The sequence below is a fragment of the Sinocyclocheilus grahami genome, unplaced genomic scaffold, assembly GCF_001515645.1.
Source record: "Sinocyclocheilus grahami isolate Dianchi unplaced genomic scaffold, SAMN03320097.WGS_v1.1 scaffold253.1, whole genome shotgun sequence".
NCBI classification, from domain to species: Eukaryota; Metazoa; Chordata; class Actinopteri; order Cypriniformes; family Cyprinidae; genus Sinocyclocheilus; species Sinocyclocheilus grahami.
The window spans coordinates 13,114-30,731 of NW_015505432.1; the positions used below are offsets into that span (position 1 = coordinate 13,114).

The following is a 17,618-nucleotide window of genomic DNA, read 5'->3' on the forward strand; positions in this document are numbered from 1 at the left end:
ACTATATTAATATGAAGGAATTTTCCGTATTGATTTTTCACCATTTTTTTACCTGCATTTTAAATTACGCATTGTATTTAGTGTTTTTGGGTTACAGGGTTACAATGGATAGCGGATAATGTCCTGGAAAATTACTAGTACCTTTGGCATTTTTCTAGATATTTTTCTTACAGTGTACTAACTGATCAACAGTCGCAGGCACAAGTTACTAACAAGGTGTATCATAAATGAACAATTATTAAATTATTATTATTAAATTGAGAAATTGCTAATAGAAGCTAACTTAATTCATGTGATGTGTGTACTGCTAGGCATCTTTGGTTTCCTCATTTTGTGTGATTTAGATGGAAAATGTGTGCCTTTTTATCGTTTGAGTCACTTATCAAAAGTTGCTAAAAAATAAATTATAAAAATAGCTACATTTGTTGCTTGGTGCTTTTGGAAGAAAAAATTGCTAGGGCAGTGTGAAAAGTTGCTAAATTTAGCAACAAAATTGCTAAGTTGGCAACACGTGATGCTTCCCTGACTCCCAGCAGGTGGCGGGAATGCGCGGTCGAGTGTGCAAAGAAGAAGCAGAAGAAGAAGAGAACGCGCCCAATGAGAGTGCGTCGCCGCTGCCGCGAGGATGTGCGCGTCACTTCCGGCTGTGAGAGATGGCGGGCGGAGGAGACAGAATGGCGGAGCTGGAGGACGGAGAGCTGGAGTCCGATCAGGAGGAGCGAGTGCAGGTGAACAGAGTGTGTCTGTGTCTGTGTCTGTGTCTGTGTCTGTGTCTGTGTCTGTGTCTGCGTCTGCAGCTGCAGCCTTACTAGCCGCTCTCAGCTGTGCGGATGATTCCTGCTGCTTGTATAAATCGCTTCAGAAGATGCGAGTGCTGCTGAACCCCGTCCTGGTCTTGTTCGTCTTTGTAAACAAACTCGCCTTGTCTCTGAAGGCTTACTTCATCTTGTAAAGTTCTCTTATTCTGCTGCCAGCTATCAGACACAGCATACAGCCGTGGCCAAAGTCATCATTAGAACACATGTATTCTCCGCAGCTGAAGGTGGTTTTTCACCGAGGGCAAAAGATGCTCTAAACACAAGGATGCTCACACCAAATGATGATTTAATTCAGTTTATAGAAGTTAATTGATCAAGAAAATCTATTTATAACATTGATTTTTGACAGCATTTTTTCACAAGTGCCTCAAACGTTTAACAGCACTAGCTTTGCAGTTTCCTGAAGCATCGGTTCTTCTGGATTGAGTCTGTCTCAGTGTGTTCTGCTTCTTCATGTGACTCCAGACAGACTGATGATGATCAGATCAGAGCTCTGTGTGCAGCACTAACATATATCTCACTGCATTATTACAGTTAATGGCTAAAACTGATATTTCCTACTGACTCACTACAGCAGAAGATAGAAATAACTGACTTAAAACCACTTTTAGCTGCTGAGAATACATGTGTTCTAATGATTTTGGCCACGGCTGTACCTTCAATCAGTTATTCATGGAGAAAATCAGCTGTTTTTGATCGCCGCTGTTGCAGGTGTCATATTTGCAGAGCACAGGTCCGTCTCTGAGCTCCGCATCAGTCTCTGGATACCGCAGCCTCAAGAACACCGACTCCAGTGACAGCGACTCTGCGTCTGAAGACGAGGCCGTGCCCTGGAGACAGAAGCGGCTCTGCAGCTCCAGCGCTCCCTCCGGACGCAGGGTCAACAACATCTGGGGCTCCGTGGTGCAGGAGCAGAGCCAGGAGTCTGTGGCCGCAGAGCTGGGCATCATGGGAATGGAGGGCAGTGTCAGCATGAGCAGTCGCCAGAGCGAGACCTATAACTACGTCCTGGCCCGCAAGATGATGGAGAAGGAGCGTGAGGAGGAGGAGGAGGGCTTGAGGAGCGCGCTGGACGGGGAGCTGGAGGGCTACATGCAGCAGAAGAGCTGTCTGAAGAGGAAGCGGCCTGCTAAGGAGAGGCTGGGCCCACGGGCCGAGATGGACCCGAGGGGCCGGTACCAGCTCCGGGAGGACGACCCTGAAGACAGAGTGGTGGATGAGATCGCTCACCGGTCAGGAAAAACACATGCAATCTGCACGAATGCACTGCAAAACTGGTGTCAATTATTGTTAAGAATTAAAAGTATATATAGCTTCAAAACATACAGGCAGATATAAAGTAATAATGGGGGGAAAGACAATTGCAAGTGATAAAAAAAAAAAGCACTTTCAGTATCTGGGAGGGCTTTAAGTATCGAAAGTTTACAAGCAATCATAGTTATGGGTTTTTCTTTTTGTCTCACAGCACATATCCTTGCAGTGAAGCCACCGCGTTTGTCTCTAGCGCACACACCTGCCATATTCGGGAAAAGCCAAATGCCTTTTTTGTATTAGTCATTTTAAAAAGTGAACAAATGTGTGTGTATATGTGCACACAGACCCACTGCCGTACAACAGTTTTATATCAGTAAGATTTGAAGTCTCTTACGCTCATCAAGGCTGCATATATTTAGAAAAAGATTTCCATTTTGAGTAAATGCTGTTCTTTTTCACTTTTTTTTTCCCCCCATCAAAGAATCTTTAAAAAAAAAAACAAGAAAAAAAGGATCACGGTTTCCAAGAAAAAAAAAGCAGCACAACAGTGTTCAACATTGATAATAATCAGAAATGTTTTTTGAGCAGCAGATCAGCATATTATACTGATTTCTAAAGATCATGTGGCACTGAAGACTGGAGTAATGATGCTGAAAATACAGCTGCTCGTCACAGGAATATATTAGTTTAAAACATTGATCAAATCAGCCTTGATGAGTATATGAGACTTCTTTAAAAACATAAAAAATCAGTAGATCCCAAACTTTTGAACATCTGTATGTGCAAATATATATATATATATTTCTACGATAACATAAGATTGTTGGGTGAAATGATGTTGGAGTTACTGCACAGCTGGTATATAATCCTGCATTTGTTTGCTCTCTGTTACAGACTCATGGAGCCGAAGAAGGATCTGATTGAGCGAGTGGTGAGGGTGATAGGAAAGAAGAAAGCCATCGAGCTGCTGACGGAGACCGCAACCATTGAACAGACTGGAGGACTCTACACTGTGGTATGTACAATGATTAAATCTTAAATTAAATTTTTACATTTAAATTTAAAATAAGTCTTAAATTTAGTTGTATCAAATTGAAGGCCTTAAAAAGTCTTAAATTGTACAAGAAAGTCTTAATTATGATATCAAGAGGTCTTAAATTTGGGGACGGAAAGACCAGAATTGCGATATGGCTGAATGTGACGATTAAACTTCAAAAGGCTAACGTTATGATTTCATGAAATAAACACCAGCGCTGCACGTTCAGAGTCAGGTGCTGCTGCTCTGTGTAAAGCAGTTACCGGGGAAACAGTGATATTTCTACCAAACGCTCCACCTGCTGGCAGAGAATGAGCATTTTCAATAAGCCTGTTGTTTTGTTCAGAGTTCAGACCAACGCGAAAATCCACCCATGTCTTTACCCTGCAAACACGCAGAGCTTTGAATGTGAACTGGTGGATCGATAAGAAGATGATGCATTATAAAAATCTAAAGCTTCAAAACATACAGGCAGATATAAAGTAATAATGGGGGGAAAGACAATTGCAAGTGATAAAAAAAAAAAGCACTTTCAGTATCTGGGAGGGCTTTAAGTATCGAAAGTTTACAAGCAATCATAGTTATGGGTTTTTCTTTTTGTCTCACAGCACATATCCTTGCAGTGAAGCCACCGCGTTTGTCTCTAGCGCACACACCTGCCATATTCGGGAAAAGCCAAATGCCTTTTTTGTATTAGTCATTTTAAAAAGTGAACAAATGTGTGTGTATATGTGCACACAGACCCACTGCCGTACAACAGTTTTATATCAGTAAGATTTGAAGTCTCTTACGCTCATCAAGGCTGCATATATTTAGAAAAAGATTTCCATTTTGAGTAAATGCTGTTCTTTTTCACTTTTTTTTTCCCCCCATCAAAGAATCTTTAAAAAAAAAAACAAGAAAAAAAGGATCACGGTTTCCAAGAAAAAAAAAGCAGCACAACAGTGTTCAACATTGATAATAATCAGAAATGTTTTTTGAGCAGCAGATCAGCATATTATACTGATTTCTAAAGATCATGTGGCACTGAAGACTGGAGTAATGATGCTGAAAATACAGCTGCTCGTCACAGGAATATATTAGTTTAAAACATTGATCAAATCAGCCTTGATGAGTATATGAGACTTCTTTAAAAACATAAAAAATCAGTAGATCCCAAACTTTTGAACATCTGTATGTGCAAATATATATATATATATTTCTACGATAACATAAGATTGTTGGGTGAAATGATGTTGGAGTTACTGCACAGCTGGTATATAATCCTGCATTTGTTTGCTCTCTGTTACAGACTCATGGAGCCGAAGAAGGATCTGATTGAGCGAGTGGTGAGGGTGATAGGAAAGAAGAAAGCCATCGAGCTGCTGACGGAGACCGCAACCATTGAACAGACTGGAGGACTCTACACTGTGGTATGTACAATGATTAAATCTTAAATTAAATTTTTACATTTAAATTTAAAATAAGTCTTAAATTTAGTTGTATCAAATTGAAGGCCTTAAAAAGTCTTAAATTGTACAAGAAAGTCTTAATTATGATATCAAGAGGTCTTAAATTTGGGGACGGAAAGACCAGAATTGCGATATGGCTGAATGTGACGATTAAACTTCAAAAGGCTAACGTTATGATTTCATGAAATAAACACCAGCGCTGCACGTTCAGAGTCAGGTGCTGCTGCTCTGTGTACAGCAGTTACCGGGGAAACAGTGATATTTCTACCAAACGCTCCACCTGCTGGCAGAGAATGAGCATTTTCAATAAGCCTGTTGTTTTGTTCAGAGTTCAGACCAACGCGAAAATCCACCCATGTCTTTACCCTGCAAACACGCAGAGCTTTGAATGTGAACTGGTGGATCGATAAGAAGATGATGCATTATAAAAATCTAAACATAGGGGTGTGCGATATGTATGGTCTGCGATAATGTCTTAATTGTTGTTTTAACAATGTGCGATTTGATATTATCGAGTACATTGCGAAAAGCAAACAAAACACCTACAGACTGCACGCATACATTAGGTGATGAAGTCTAGCAGGTTAGCAGGTTAAACTAGTGCGCATATGCGTTTAGAGTGTGTTCTTTCACTGCATGAAGCAGTCTATTAAAATGCATTTAGAATTATATAATTCAAGATATGGGGCAGAAAATGTATATATTTATCATTTCATATAGTTAATATCACACGAAGAGTGACTTTTTTTCTCTCCAAAGTAAGCATGATTCAATAAATGAAGTTAATATTAAGAGACTTACGTTTTAGAAACCGTATTTCCTGTTTTTGCTCTTTCGCCAACAAAAATCATTCCGAACACAGCCACAGCGCTGTCTGCGTCTCTGAGCAACAGGATGCTGTTTTGTTCTTGAATGAATCGAGCATTTAAATGATTCGGTTCAATCACAATGACTCACTTAACAGTGACTTGCTGCCACCTGCTGGCGGTTTTAATTTAAAAAATGAATCATCCGACTCCAGCACGGATGAATCTAATGTTTTGAGGAGTATGTGGCAGTCAGTCACCGCACCGGTGTGAATCCTATACTTAGCAATCACAGATTATAGCCTACGTCTTGGAATATGACCCAAATAAGAATTTTCACCGTATATTGTCATCTGAACAAGTAATGTAAGTAAGTCTGCCATGTTTGTGCTGACCAACTGAGGAAAAAAGCATTACCATAAATCTCTCTACCAATGGTGATTTACTCTAACGATCGATTAGCTCATATCACATCAAACCGTGCAAATTATTATTGTTATACTTTATTCTCAGATTATTAATGTTAGCAACATCAGCATTGTGTGACTGAGTATAGTGTGTGTGTAGATTTCAGTTTCTGCACAGTCTAATCTTTAATTGTCATACCATTCCAATTTCATACACAGAAATTATTTTAACTCAAAAAGCAAACTGTGCTCCCTTCGAACTGGTTGTCTTTAAAATACAGATCTTGTGTAATCCCAGGCTGTCTGTAATCAGAAGCACATTTATAACTGGAATATAATTTAATTTCATTCACATGTTTCATATAATCCTTTCTGGATTACAATCCGCTGCTGGTTATGTACTTGCTCAAATATTGATTTTGGATCATTTTTAATCAAAAAAAGTTACGGACTGCAGCTTTAAAATATCTAAACAGTATTTCTGCATTTGTAATTAGGTTAAAGTATTCCATGTCCCTCAGAGCTGCATTAAACTGTGTAAATGCATCTAAATGCAGCTTCTGTGTTTTCTCTGCATTGCAAAGATACCTTTAGTTGATACTGATTTAATTTGCTTGGTAACAACCCAAATGTAAGAATTTGACTCAAAAGATGGTGCACACTTTTAGAAAAAATGGCTTAAAGGTAAAAATGCCCATAAAACTTGTTGGAAATTATTCATTTCTATCACTGCTGTGAACTGACCACACAGAATATGAGGAATATCAAAAAATTCAGGAGTCAGCTGTCCACGGCAGTCCTTAAAGGTGTCATATGATGTGATTTCAATTGTTACTTTCTCTTTGGAGTGTTACAAGCTCTTGGTGCATAAAGAAGATCTGTAAAGTTGCAAAGACTAAAGTCTCAAAACCAAAGAGGTATTCTTTATAAAAGTTAAGAGTTAACCACGCCTACCTAAAACGGCTCGTTCTAACACACCCCCACATACCTACATCACTATGTGGGAAGATTTGCATAACGCCGCCCAAATGTTCACGCAAAGAAAGAAGGCGTAACTTTTATTCTCGCTGTAGTATTGTTGCTGCTGCCGCCATGTTGTGAAGACGCTGTGCGCTTTGTTGTGAAAGCGAAACTACTTTGTTTGGTCTTCCAAAAAAGGACGATATCTGCTTCGTCATGCCTGGAGCTGATCTGTGCTGGTTGCTGAGGGAATACATCAACTTTCACCGTGGACGAAGCGGAGTCCTCTGCATTTGTAATTAGGTTAAAGTATTCCATGTCCCTCAGAGCTGCATTAAACTGTGTAAATGCATCTAAATGCAGCTTCTGTGTTTTCTCTGCATTGCAAAGATACCTTTAGTTGATACTGATTTAATTTGCTTGGTAACAACCCAAATGTAAGAATTTGACTCAAAAGATGGTGCACACTTTTAGAAAAAATGGCTTAAAGGTAAAAATGCCCATAAAACTTGTTGGAAATTATTCATTTCTATCACTGCTGTGAACTGACCACACAGAATATGAGGAATATCAAAAAATTCAGGAGTCAGCTGTCCACGGCAGTCCTTAAAGGTGTCATATGATGTGATTTCAATTGTTACTTTCTCTTTGGAGTGTTACAAGCTCTTGGTGCATAAAGAAGATCTGTAAAGTTGCAAAGACTAAAGTCTCAAAACCAAAGAGGTATTCTTTATAAAAGTTAAGAGTTAACCACGCCTACCTAAAACGGCTCGTTCTAACACACCCCCACATACCTACATCACTATGTGGGAAGATTTGCATAACGCCGCCCAAATGTTCACGCAAAGAAAGAAGGTTATTCTCGTATTCTCGCTGTAGTATTGTTGCTGCTGCCGCCATGTTGTGAAGACGCTGTGCGCTTTGTTGTGAAAGCGAAACTACTTTGTTTGGTCTTCCAAAAAAGGACGATATCTGCTTCGTCATGCCTGGAGCTGATCTGTGCTGGTTGCTGAGGGAATACATCAACTTTCACCGTGGACGAAGCGGAGTCCAGCCCGCCTCAGCTCACTCTATCCCGGCCTCAGCACACGCTAAGCCGGGGCTTCCCCTCACGCTAGGCCGCGCTGTATTTTTCGTTGCCACTGATGAGTTTTGGGCAGTAGAGTAGCACTTGTTTCTCTGATCACAAATGCAGACAGAGTTTTATGTTTACGCGGCGCGATGCAATGCAACGCAACACGTAAAAAGACAGTATAAGTCATTATAATCAGTAATTACGTCCCCACTGGATGCAACAAATGCCTCGTTTGTAATGGGTTTTAATGTTTTTGTCTCACGGCATCAACAGTATGGTGAGGGGCATAACATTTCCGTCACACGCTTGAGGTATTCGGCCAATCACAATGCACTGGATAGCTGGCCAATCACAGCACACCTCGCTTTTCAGATCGATGAGTTTTGTAAAAATCGACGCGTTTCAGAAAGGCGGGGCATAGAGGAGAAACAATAATGTACAGTATGTGGAAAATTTGCTTTTTTAACCTTAAACCGCATAAAGACATTTCATTACACCAAATACACAACATGATGTTTTTTTTAGCAACATCATATGACCCCTTTAAGATATCAACACAATAACACACTCGGCAAAATATCGTCTAATTATCGTTATCGATAAAATCCCAGAATATTATCGAGATATCGTTTTTTGTCAATATCGCACACCCCTAATTTGTTATTTGATATAATAATTTATTGATAATTGTTTAAATTAATATAATAATTAATACTTTTGACTCATCTATTTTCTTAAGAATGGTTTAAAGGCTGAAATGTAAAGTTTATCATTTTATAAAACTTTGTTTTTGTGAAAACTTGTATCTGAACTGTAAGTTATGCTTTTTACAGTAATTTTACAGTTTAATATGGTACTATAGACATTGTCCTACCCCGCTCATATGGTATTAATTTTATTTGTGCAGGTCTTTATTTGTGCAGGTTCATCTTAAATATCCTGCAGAAACCCTGTACAAAACTACCTCACAAAGTCCATCCAGATTTCAGTATACATGAATGAGTTTGGAACTGAGGATTGGCTTTTCACAGCTGGCTCCGTTTGTCAAAAATAATAAATAATGTGTGCATAGAGAGAGCCATATTCTGCCGCTTTTAACATATGCTTACTATTTAATTATAACCTTTGATCATTATTCTGCAAAATATATTTGTAGACACATAAATGGAGGGACAGTTTGCACACACACACAAAAAAAATCACTGATTAAAGTTTGCTGTTGCTACAATGGCAACTTAATACATTAATGCTAAAAATTGATACTTGGGGCTCCTGACAATATCCTGTGAGGTCTTATGAAGTAAAATGATCACACTGTGTGAGAAACTGAATATATTATGTATATTACCTGTAATTCATTGCCATTCCTTCTTGTCTCTTAAATAATAATAATAATAATAATAATTGGCAACCAAAATCAGCCCAATGGTATCGGCCGTAAAAGATCATGATCATTGCATCCGTAGGAACTATTTACGTTGATTCTGATCAAATGTGCAGGCTGCATAATAACACTCGTGGTTCATCTTTATTATCAAGCCACTCTGAGTACAGGAGAACATCTTGTCTGAACTAACAAACAGACCATTGATTGTGTTATTTTGACTGGATCATGTATGCATCTAGCAGCACTCATGTATCATCAGTATAAATGAGATATCAGTCTAACTCTGCTCTGATCATGAAGTGTAAACTACGTGTATAAGAGCGTCACTGTGCAGTGTAGACGACTTCAACTCTCGCTGAGCTTCAGTGATTATGAAGGAGAGAACTTTTGCTGGCTTTCTGTAAATTATTTTATACCAATTTAAATAATAATGTGATGTTCGCTGGCTTGATTTACTGTTGCATAACCAAACACAAATTATTTTGTAAAAGAATGGCTGACTGTGCATGAGGCCTTGCATATCAAAACAATCATTGCACATCATTAAAAAAAGTTTTGCTGTTATCAGTGTTGTTTTACAAAAAACGAATCAAATGTGCTAGCATATTTATTTGTTTGTTTGGCTTTCCTGCAGGATGGTAGCAGGAGACGGACACCGGGGGGAGTGTATCTGAACCTACTGAAGAACACACCCAGCATCTCTGACGGACAGGTGAAGGTGCGTCAACACTGAGGAGTCTTTCTGTTCCGTTCTCAACATGTCTTCAAGAACACTTAAATAATCTGCATCCAAATGCAGAGCCACCAGCTGACTCGCAATGAAAATTACGTCGGAGCTCATCGCCTTAATGAGATCAGTGGTGGGTGGGGTTAAGCATTTGTTGGGCAGAGCTTATCGGCTTGATGAGCTCAGTGGTGGGTGGAGTTAAGCGTTTGTTGGGCGGAGCTGATGTGCCTAATGAGATCAGTGGTGGGTGGGGTTAAGCGTTTGTTGGGCGGAGCTTATCGGCCAATGAGATCATTGGTGGGTGGGGTTAAGTGTTTGTTGGGCGGAGCTTATCGGCTTGATGAGCTCAGTGGTGGGTGGGGTTAAGCGTTTGTTGGGCGGAGCTGATCTGCCTAATGAGATCAGTGGTGGGTGGGGTTAAGCATTTGTTGGGCGGAGCTTGTCGGCTTGATGAGATCAGTGGTGGATGGGGTTAAGCGTTTGTTGGGCGGAGCTTATCGGCTTGATGAGATCAGTGGTGGATGGGGTTAAGCGTTTGTTGGGCAGAGCTTATCGGCTTGTTGAACTCAGGGGGGGGGGGGGTTAAGCGTTTGTTGGGCAGAGCTTATCGGCTTGTTGAACTCAGGGGGGGGGGGGGTTAAGCGTTTGTTGGGCAGAGCTTATCGGCTTGTTGAACTCAGGGGGGGGGGGGGTTAAGCGTTTGTTGGGCAGAGCTTATCGGCTTGTTGAACTCAGGGGGGGGGGGGGTTAAGCGTTTGTTGGGCGGAGCTGATCTGCCTAATGAGATCAGTGGTGGGTGGGGTTAAGCGTTTGTTGGGCGGATCTTATCGGCCAATGAGATCATTGGTGGGTGGGGTTAAGCGTCTGTTGGGCGGAGCTTATCGGTTTGATGAGATCAGTGGTGGGTGGGATTAAGCGTTTGTTGGGCGGAGCTGATCTGCCAAATGAGATCAGTGGTGGGTGGGGTTAAGCGTTTGTTGGGCGGAGCTTATCGGCTTGATGAGATCAGTGGTGGGTGGGGTTAAGCGTCTGTTGGGCGGAGCTAGGCCTGTCACGATAACAACTTTTTGTTATGCGATATATTGCCCCAGAAATAATTGCGATAAGCGATATTATTGTCATTTTAAATACCGTTTTATGCCACTGAATATATAATCATAATGTAACCGCATAATAATGCAAGAAGGCCAACACACTTCCAAATGACAACAAACTTAAATTTTTTAAGAATATTTAGATCATGGAAATTAAGTATCAAAATATTAGATACCTGAATACATAGTAAATAAATATTTTCTAACAAAAAGTGCAAAGTAACAAGTAGAAAAAAGAAAAATGCACAAAGAAATTGTATGGAGATTTTTCCATCTACAGATTTTCCCCTGACCTTCTTTTCTCTGTAAATTAAGGGTGCACACTATTGCTGAAAAACACAATCCCTACTTAGCAGTCACCCAAAATATTGCGGTCATGTACATATATTGCACAATAAGTCGATATATTGATTATAGCGACAGGCCTAGGCGGAGCTTATTGCCTCACTGTGGTTTAGCTTTAGTCCATTTTTTCACATGAATGTGATTTCTTTCCAAGTAAAATAAGATTTGTGAGCAGTATTGGAATTAAAAATGTTAGAAACACACGTCATTGTGGTGAATTTGGCCAATCATGAAACAGCGGTGTCGTCATCAGCACTCCTGCAGTCGCTCTGAAAAAGCTGCGCCAGCTGAGTCAGCCGGCTCCTCTCGAAACGCTATCACGGTACTTTGATGCCACAGGTGACAGTGACGTGGCGCCGGTTCAAGTCAGACAAAATTTCTAACCGACATGCACTGCTTCAAGTCAGCCGCCGATCGGTCTGCACAGCGGCTCTGCCCAAACTCCCGGTCTGACACAGTCTCGAAGGCCTGATGTCTGAAGCTGACACTGGCGTTTATTTGCATGTTTACCTCCCCCTCATTACATACAGATTTCAGAAATGTTTCTTTGCATGTTGTCTTCGTGCAGGAGATCTTTCATGAGGAGAATCAGAAAGAATACAACAACAAAAAGTCAGCTAAGAAGCGACGGAAGCGAATAGTAGCAAAGAAGATGAAGCAGGCCATCAGCACGCTTAACCTCCAGGAGCATGACGACATCTCCCGAGAAACGTTTGCCAGTGACACTGAAGAGGCTCTGGGGTCCCTGGAGGAGGCCCCCGAGGGCCCGCCGGAGTCTGCGCTGGGTACAGAGGACAACCCTGTCGTCTACAACTCAACCGACCTCGAGGTTTTCTAACGTGTGAGCATGCGTGCTGCACGGTCCCTTCTAGTTGTAGCCTAGAACAGCTTGGATGGACTAAACTAAAGATGAAAGACAACAGTGGGTTTGTCCTGACGGGTAGCACTTTAAGTTCTCTGCTGGTTGTTGAAAGACTGTAAGCAGCAGGCAAAGCTTGTACCGATCTTCTACAGGAATTCTTGCCTGGTTAAAATGTTGTTGATAAATTGTGATCTTTCTGTTTAGATATTTTGCAAGCTTTTGATACATTACTGCATTCATGGGAAATTAATTGCAGCAAGAAAATATACATTCACTTATTTCAGAAGAATACAGCTTGTGTTTTAGTAATCGGAGATGCTCTAAACGTTTGTTAAAGGTGCGTTGTACAATAAAGCAGTACATGCTTGATGTGTAAAAGGCAAGCTCAGCTTTTGGTGCGTGTCATTTGTCATACTGCTCTCAAATATGTCTGTAGTTTGCTATTTTTACTTTGTGTTTTTGCTTTCACTGTGGTGCAATTGAGCTGAATAGATGAACATTCTTGAACTGATAAGTGTCAGTACATGCTCAAATTAAAAGGCAATCTAAGTTTTGCGATTAATGGTAGCTTCTCTGATCAGGTTCACTCTTGCACATGGTTGAATATACTACAGATGTATTCTGCTAGAAGTGCTTCATCTGTGACGTGTGGAAAATCTGCAAGCAATACAAACACATCCATAAACAATGTTGGGGGTGACGCATTACAAATAATGCAAGTTACATAATTGGATTACTTTTTCCAAGTAACTGGTAAAGTAATGCATTACGTTTTAATTTACTAGAAAATATCTGAGTTACTTTTCAAATAATGCAAGTTACTTTGTTTTCCCAGTTATTGACTGTCGTGTGCGCCATGTGAACATGATTACTGAAGCTCTAGATTGAATGTGAATATGGATTACTTGAACAGAAACGGTGAAGTGCAAACTCAGAATATGATGCAAACCTGCAATAATTAAACGTTAAATTACACAAATGTCCTTTATTTTTATTATTGCTGAAGAGTGATGAACTTCTGTGTCCTGTCCTTCGTACAATCTAGAATGGCAGCACAGCTTAAAGGTTTGTGTTAATTTACATTTCCTTCAGCTTGAGAATGAAAGGGCTTTTACATTTGCCTTACAAGTCATGGGGGTGTTTTACTCCGTGTCCACCTGATGAAATATTTTCAGCTGGTACATTTCTTATATTTAGCACTTCCCAGTGTGTCACTTTAAAATTTCAGGATAAATCTGACCTTCTGTAACACATCAAATGCATGCTAACAGTTATGTTTGGGTAAAAACTGTTCAGATTCAAAGATTGGCACCTGAAAAATAAATATACATTTGAATCTCTACAAATCCTAGACTGAAAAAGTCATGAAAGATTATTTTCAACCCTCATGCATCTGTCTAAAACGAGCTGTTTTAAGGGGCGTGTCCTTTAAGGCTCGTCAGTAATCAGCCGCTGTTATGATTGGCTAATGTCACTACATAGGGAGCACTATCAACGCCCCCTCATAAGTGTTCTGACAACATGATCAAAATAAAACAGTCATTTCCAGACAAAGCATTATGAAATCATGTACTTATGGTTTGTGATGCAGCTGCAGTCAGATCCAGCAGTGCTTCATCTTTCAACAAATGTTTCTTTGTGACTCTACATGACCACTGTGCCTCGTTTACAAAACAAAATGCTCCGATCAATCCTCAGACACGATCCGGGACGCCATTAAAATAAACTATCCACTTGTTCCTTACGCTGGGATCCTTCTGGTATCTATACAAAGTCGCGACCGAGATGTTTAAGCCAAGCGAATGTTCTTTCACTGCATTTGTCCTGACGACAGACTCGAGCGTGGACCGTGTCAGAAAGTGAACCGCATCTGTTTTACTGTATCCAGTGTAGACAAGATAGTTCAGTGATTGTGATTTCTATTAGCCCTTGACGCTACACGACTCTCTTATTCAGCATGATCAAGTGTCAGCCGTTAGTGGATGAGGGGCCTATGTGGGCGGGGCCTATGCTGAGAGAAGAAGACTATTCGTCGATATCCTGCTGTTTATGCAAATGTTTGTTCCCCCGTGACGTCATCTTGCCCCTCAGATCCAAACGAGCCGTTTCTGAGCTGACAGTCTCGTATTGACTACTGGCTTGTATCTCAGTGTGTGAAGAAATTTAATGCTGCTATTAGCATTCTTCCCTCCCCTCTAACTGATCATAGGGCCATTCTTCTTCAATCCCCTCTTTCCTCAGTCAATATTTCCTCAGGTCCTAGAGCATCTTATTGGAAGCTTAACTCCTCTTTGCTTGCATATGACCAATTAAAGAATAAAATTTCATTTTTGATTAAATACTACTGGCTCAAAGCAAAAAAAGAAAATAAATATGGTCTGAACTGGGAGCTTCTTAAACACGAAGTTGGCAAATGTGCTAGAAATTTTGGCAGTCATCTAACTAAACTTAAAAAACGGGAAGAGGAGATTATCGTTTCTAAAATAGTATCCCTTCATAACAAAACTCAGTATGGTTTGTCAGAAGCTGAGCTAGTAGAACTTGCTGAATTGCAAACTAAGTTAGACTCAATATACAAGTACAGGGCAGATGGCTCCTTTATTCGCTCTAGAAGAAGATGGCTTGAGCAGGGAGAGCAAAGCACAGCTTACTTTTTTAGAATGGAAAAGAATAATTCTAGAAATTTAACTATTAACTCTATGAACATTAATGGTACAGTTTCTTCTGACCCTAAACAAATTGGTACTTTTTGTGCAAATTTTTATACTACGCTTTACAAGTCTAATTATAGTGAGGACTCGGCATTGTTGTTTTTTCAATCTCTGAAGGGGATTAAGACTTTATCTATTGATGAGAAGATCATCTGCGACAGAGATACAACTGTTGCTGAAATAATAGAATCTATCGAAGCTCTTAAGAACAACAAGTCTCCGGGTACCGATGGGCTGACAGCTGAACTTTACAAAATGTTTGCTCAAGAACTAGCACCTTTCTTACTGGAGACTTATTTAGAAAGCATTGAATCCGAAACACTCCCTTCGACGTTATCACAAGGCCTACTCACTTTAATACCTAAACCTAAGAAAGACATTCTTTTTATAGATAACTGGCGTCCAATTTGCCTATTAAACTGATTATAAAATTTTAGCTTTGATATTAGCCAATAGACTTAAATGTGTGCTGGGTTCAATTATAGATGAAACCCAGTCTGGTTTTATCCCCAAAAGGCATATTGCTAATAATATTCGCCTCATCTTAGATTTGTTAGACTATGCAGAATTGGTAAAGGAGGAGAGTTTTATTCTTTTTTTAGATTTTTATAAAGCTTTTGATTCTCTTGAGCACAAATTTATTTTACAATCTCTGCACAAGGTTGGCTTTGGTGATTTCTTTTGCAAAACTATCCGCACTTTATATAAAAATGGTACCTGCTCAATTAATCTTAAATCTGGTGCTTCTCCTAGATTTGAAGTGTTCAGAGGAGTTCGCCAGGGTTGCCCAGTCTCACCATACCTTTTTGTAATAGCATCCCAGCTCCTCACCTCTTATTTGTTGAATAGTAGTTTACAAGGTATCAATATAGCTGATAATCATATTCTCATAAGCCAGTTAGCAGACGACACCACTCTCTTTCTAAAAGATGATTCACATATTTCTTATATTTTGTAAAGATCTGAAGTATTACTTGGAAACAATATCTACCTCCAGCAATGTTAAAGCCTTAAAATCGATAACATTGTGTGCATCTTATAATATTGGTTCTTTCCTATAATGTACAGTTGACTGAATGCTCTGTGACCTTTTGGCTGGTTGTTAAAAAGTGCCTTTTGAGGCACCTTTACTTTATATAATGTAATTTATATTACCCCTGGCCCTGTATGTTTGGTGTTGTTGTTTTTTTTTAAATTTAATTTTGTTTTGTGATTTTGTTGTTACTAGGGTTGTATATTTTTGTGTACTTGTTGCTAATCCTAATAAAGGAAGAAGAAGAAAAAAAAAAGCCGTTTCTGAGCTTGATTAAATAAATGCTTTGTTTATAATGAGGAGGAGGTTTCTTTTGAGGCACCTTTACTTTATATAATGTAATTTATATTACCCCTGGCCCTGTATGTTTGGTGTTGTTGTTTTTTTTTTAATTTAATTTTGTTTTGTGATTTTGTTGTTACTAGGGTTGTATATTTTTGTGTACTTGTTGCTAATCCTAATAAAGGAAGAAGAAGAAGAAAAAAAAAGCCGTTTCTGAGCTTGATTAAATAAATGCTTTGTTTATAATGAGGAGGAGGTTTTAAGCTATGAAACTTGCAGGATGATTTAAAGCTACAAAGACCTCTTATATGGCAAAGATCAAGGCAAATTTGATTTCTCTGGTCAGGACCCCTTTAACTAAAAACAAGTTAAGATTCTTAGCAGGCAGGTTGTGTCCACTGACTCCAGACCTGGGCTGCTTCTCCCAAAAGCATCATCAGAAGTCAGAAGTCAGAATTAGCTTTATTCGCCAGGTGTGCAAACACACGAGGAATTTGTTGTGGTTTTTTAAGGTGCTCCTGGTACATACATACATGCATGCATACATACACATTTGACATGAGAACAGAAAAAAAAAAACATTTAAATAGTAAAACCTAACAATAAATAATGTGTATGAATCTGGCAACAGTAGATTTATGTACAGATTTGTGCATCATTTACTTTATATAGAACTGTATAAATAAAGAGATATGCATATGTATTTACATAATACTTGAGAAAGAGGCATTAATTAAGGATGTAGAATGAATTGTGGAAATGAATTACAGAACACAGGTAATGATTCATATGTTAGCTGTTTAAGCTGGAGATGGCATGGGGGAAAAAATGCCTTTTATGCCTAGATGTTCTAGTGCACAGAGATCTGTAGCGTCTGCCGGTTTGCTCGGTAAGCAAACTGCAGGGGGTCCAGCAAGGATCCAGTAATGTCCTTCAAGTAGGCCAACACCAGTCTCTCAAATGCCTTCATGACCACAGATGTTAAAGCAACAGGTCTGTAGTCATTAAGTCCTGTGATTTTTGGTTTCTTGCGTACAGGGATGATGGTGGAACCTTTGAAGCAGGAGGGGACTACACACAGCTCCAGGGATCTGTTGAAGATCAATGTGAAGATGGATGATAGCTGGACAGCACAGGCTTTGAAACAGTAGGGGGGATGGAGGGGGAGGGTGTTGATGGCTCTGCTGTGAGACGGAGTGGATGTGGGGTGTCAGACCAGGCTTTTGCTTTTCAAACCTGCAGTAGAACTCGTTCAGGTCTTCAGTCAGTTGTTGATTGGCCTCAGTGCTGGGGGATGGGGTCTTGTAGCGGGTGATGGCTTTCAGGCCTTTCCACACTGATGTAGAGTCATTACTTGAAAGCTGTTTTTT

At 39.8% G+C, this 17,618-nt stretch overlaps 1 protein-coding gene across 1 annotated transcript; it reads left to right on the forward strand.

Annotated features, from left to right (window-relative positions):
• Positions 1-570: 570 nt before the first annotated feature.
• Positions 571-13,151, forward strand: phax (phosphorylated adaptor for RNA export). Its single transcript, XM_016289933.1, has 5 exons — positions 571-728; positions 1,530-2,050; positions 2,967-3,087; positions 9,829-9,912; positions 11,929-13,151. Exons 1-5 carry the CDS (start codon positions 654-656, stop codon positions 12,196-12,198), a joined length of 1,071 nt encoding a protein of 356 aa, XP_016145419.1. The 5' UTR covers positions 571-653; the 3' UTR covers positions 12,199-13,151.
• Positions 13,152-17,618: the final 4,467 nt, after the last annotated feature.

Bases quoted from the DNA above. Each gene is read 5' to 3' on its own strand.
- phax (XM_016289933.1), top strand. From the start codon at position 654: ATGGCGGGCGGAGGAGACAGAATGGCGGAGCTGGAGGACGGAGAGCTG. The intron at 2,051-2,966 runs GTCAGGAAAAAC...TCTCTGTTACAG, and splicing joins GTGGATGAGATCGCTCACCG to ACTCATGGAGCCGAAGAAGG. The intron at 9,913-11,928 runs GTGCGTCAACAC...GTCTTCGTGCAG, and splicing joins TCTCTGACGGACAGGTGAAG to GAGATCTTTCATGAGGAGAA.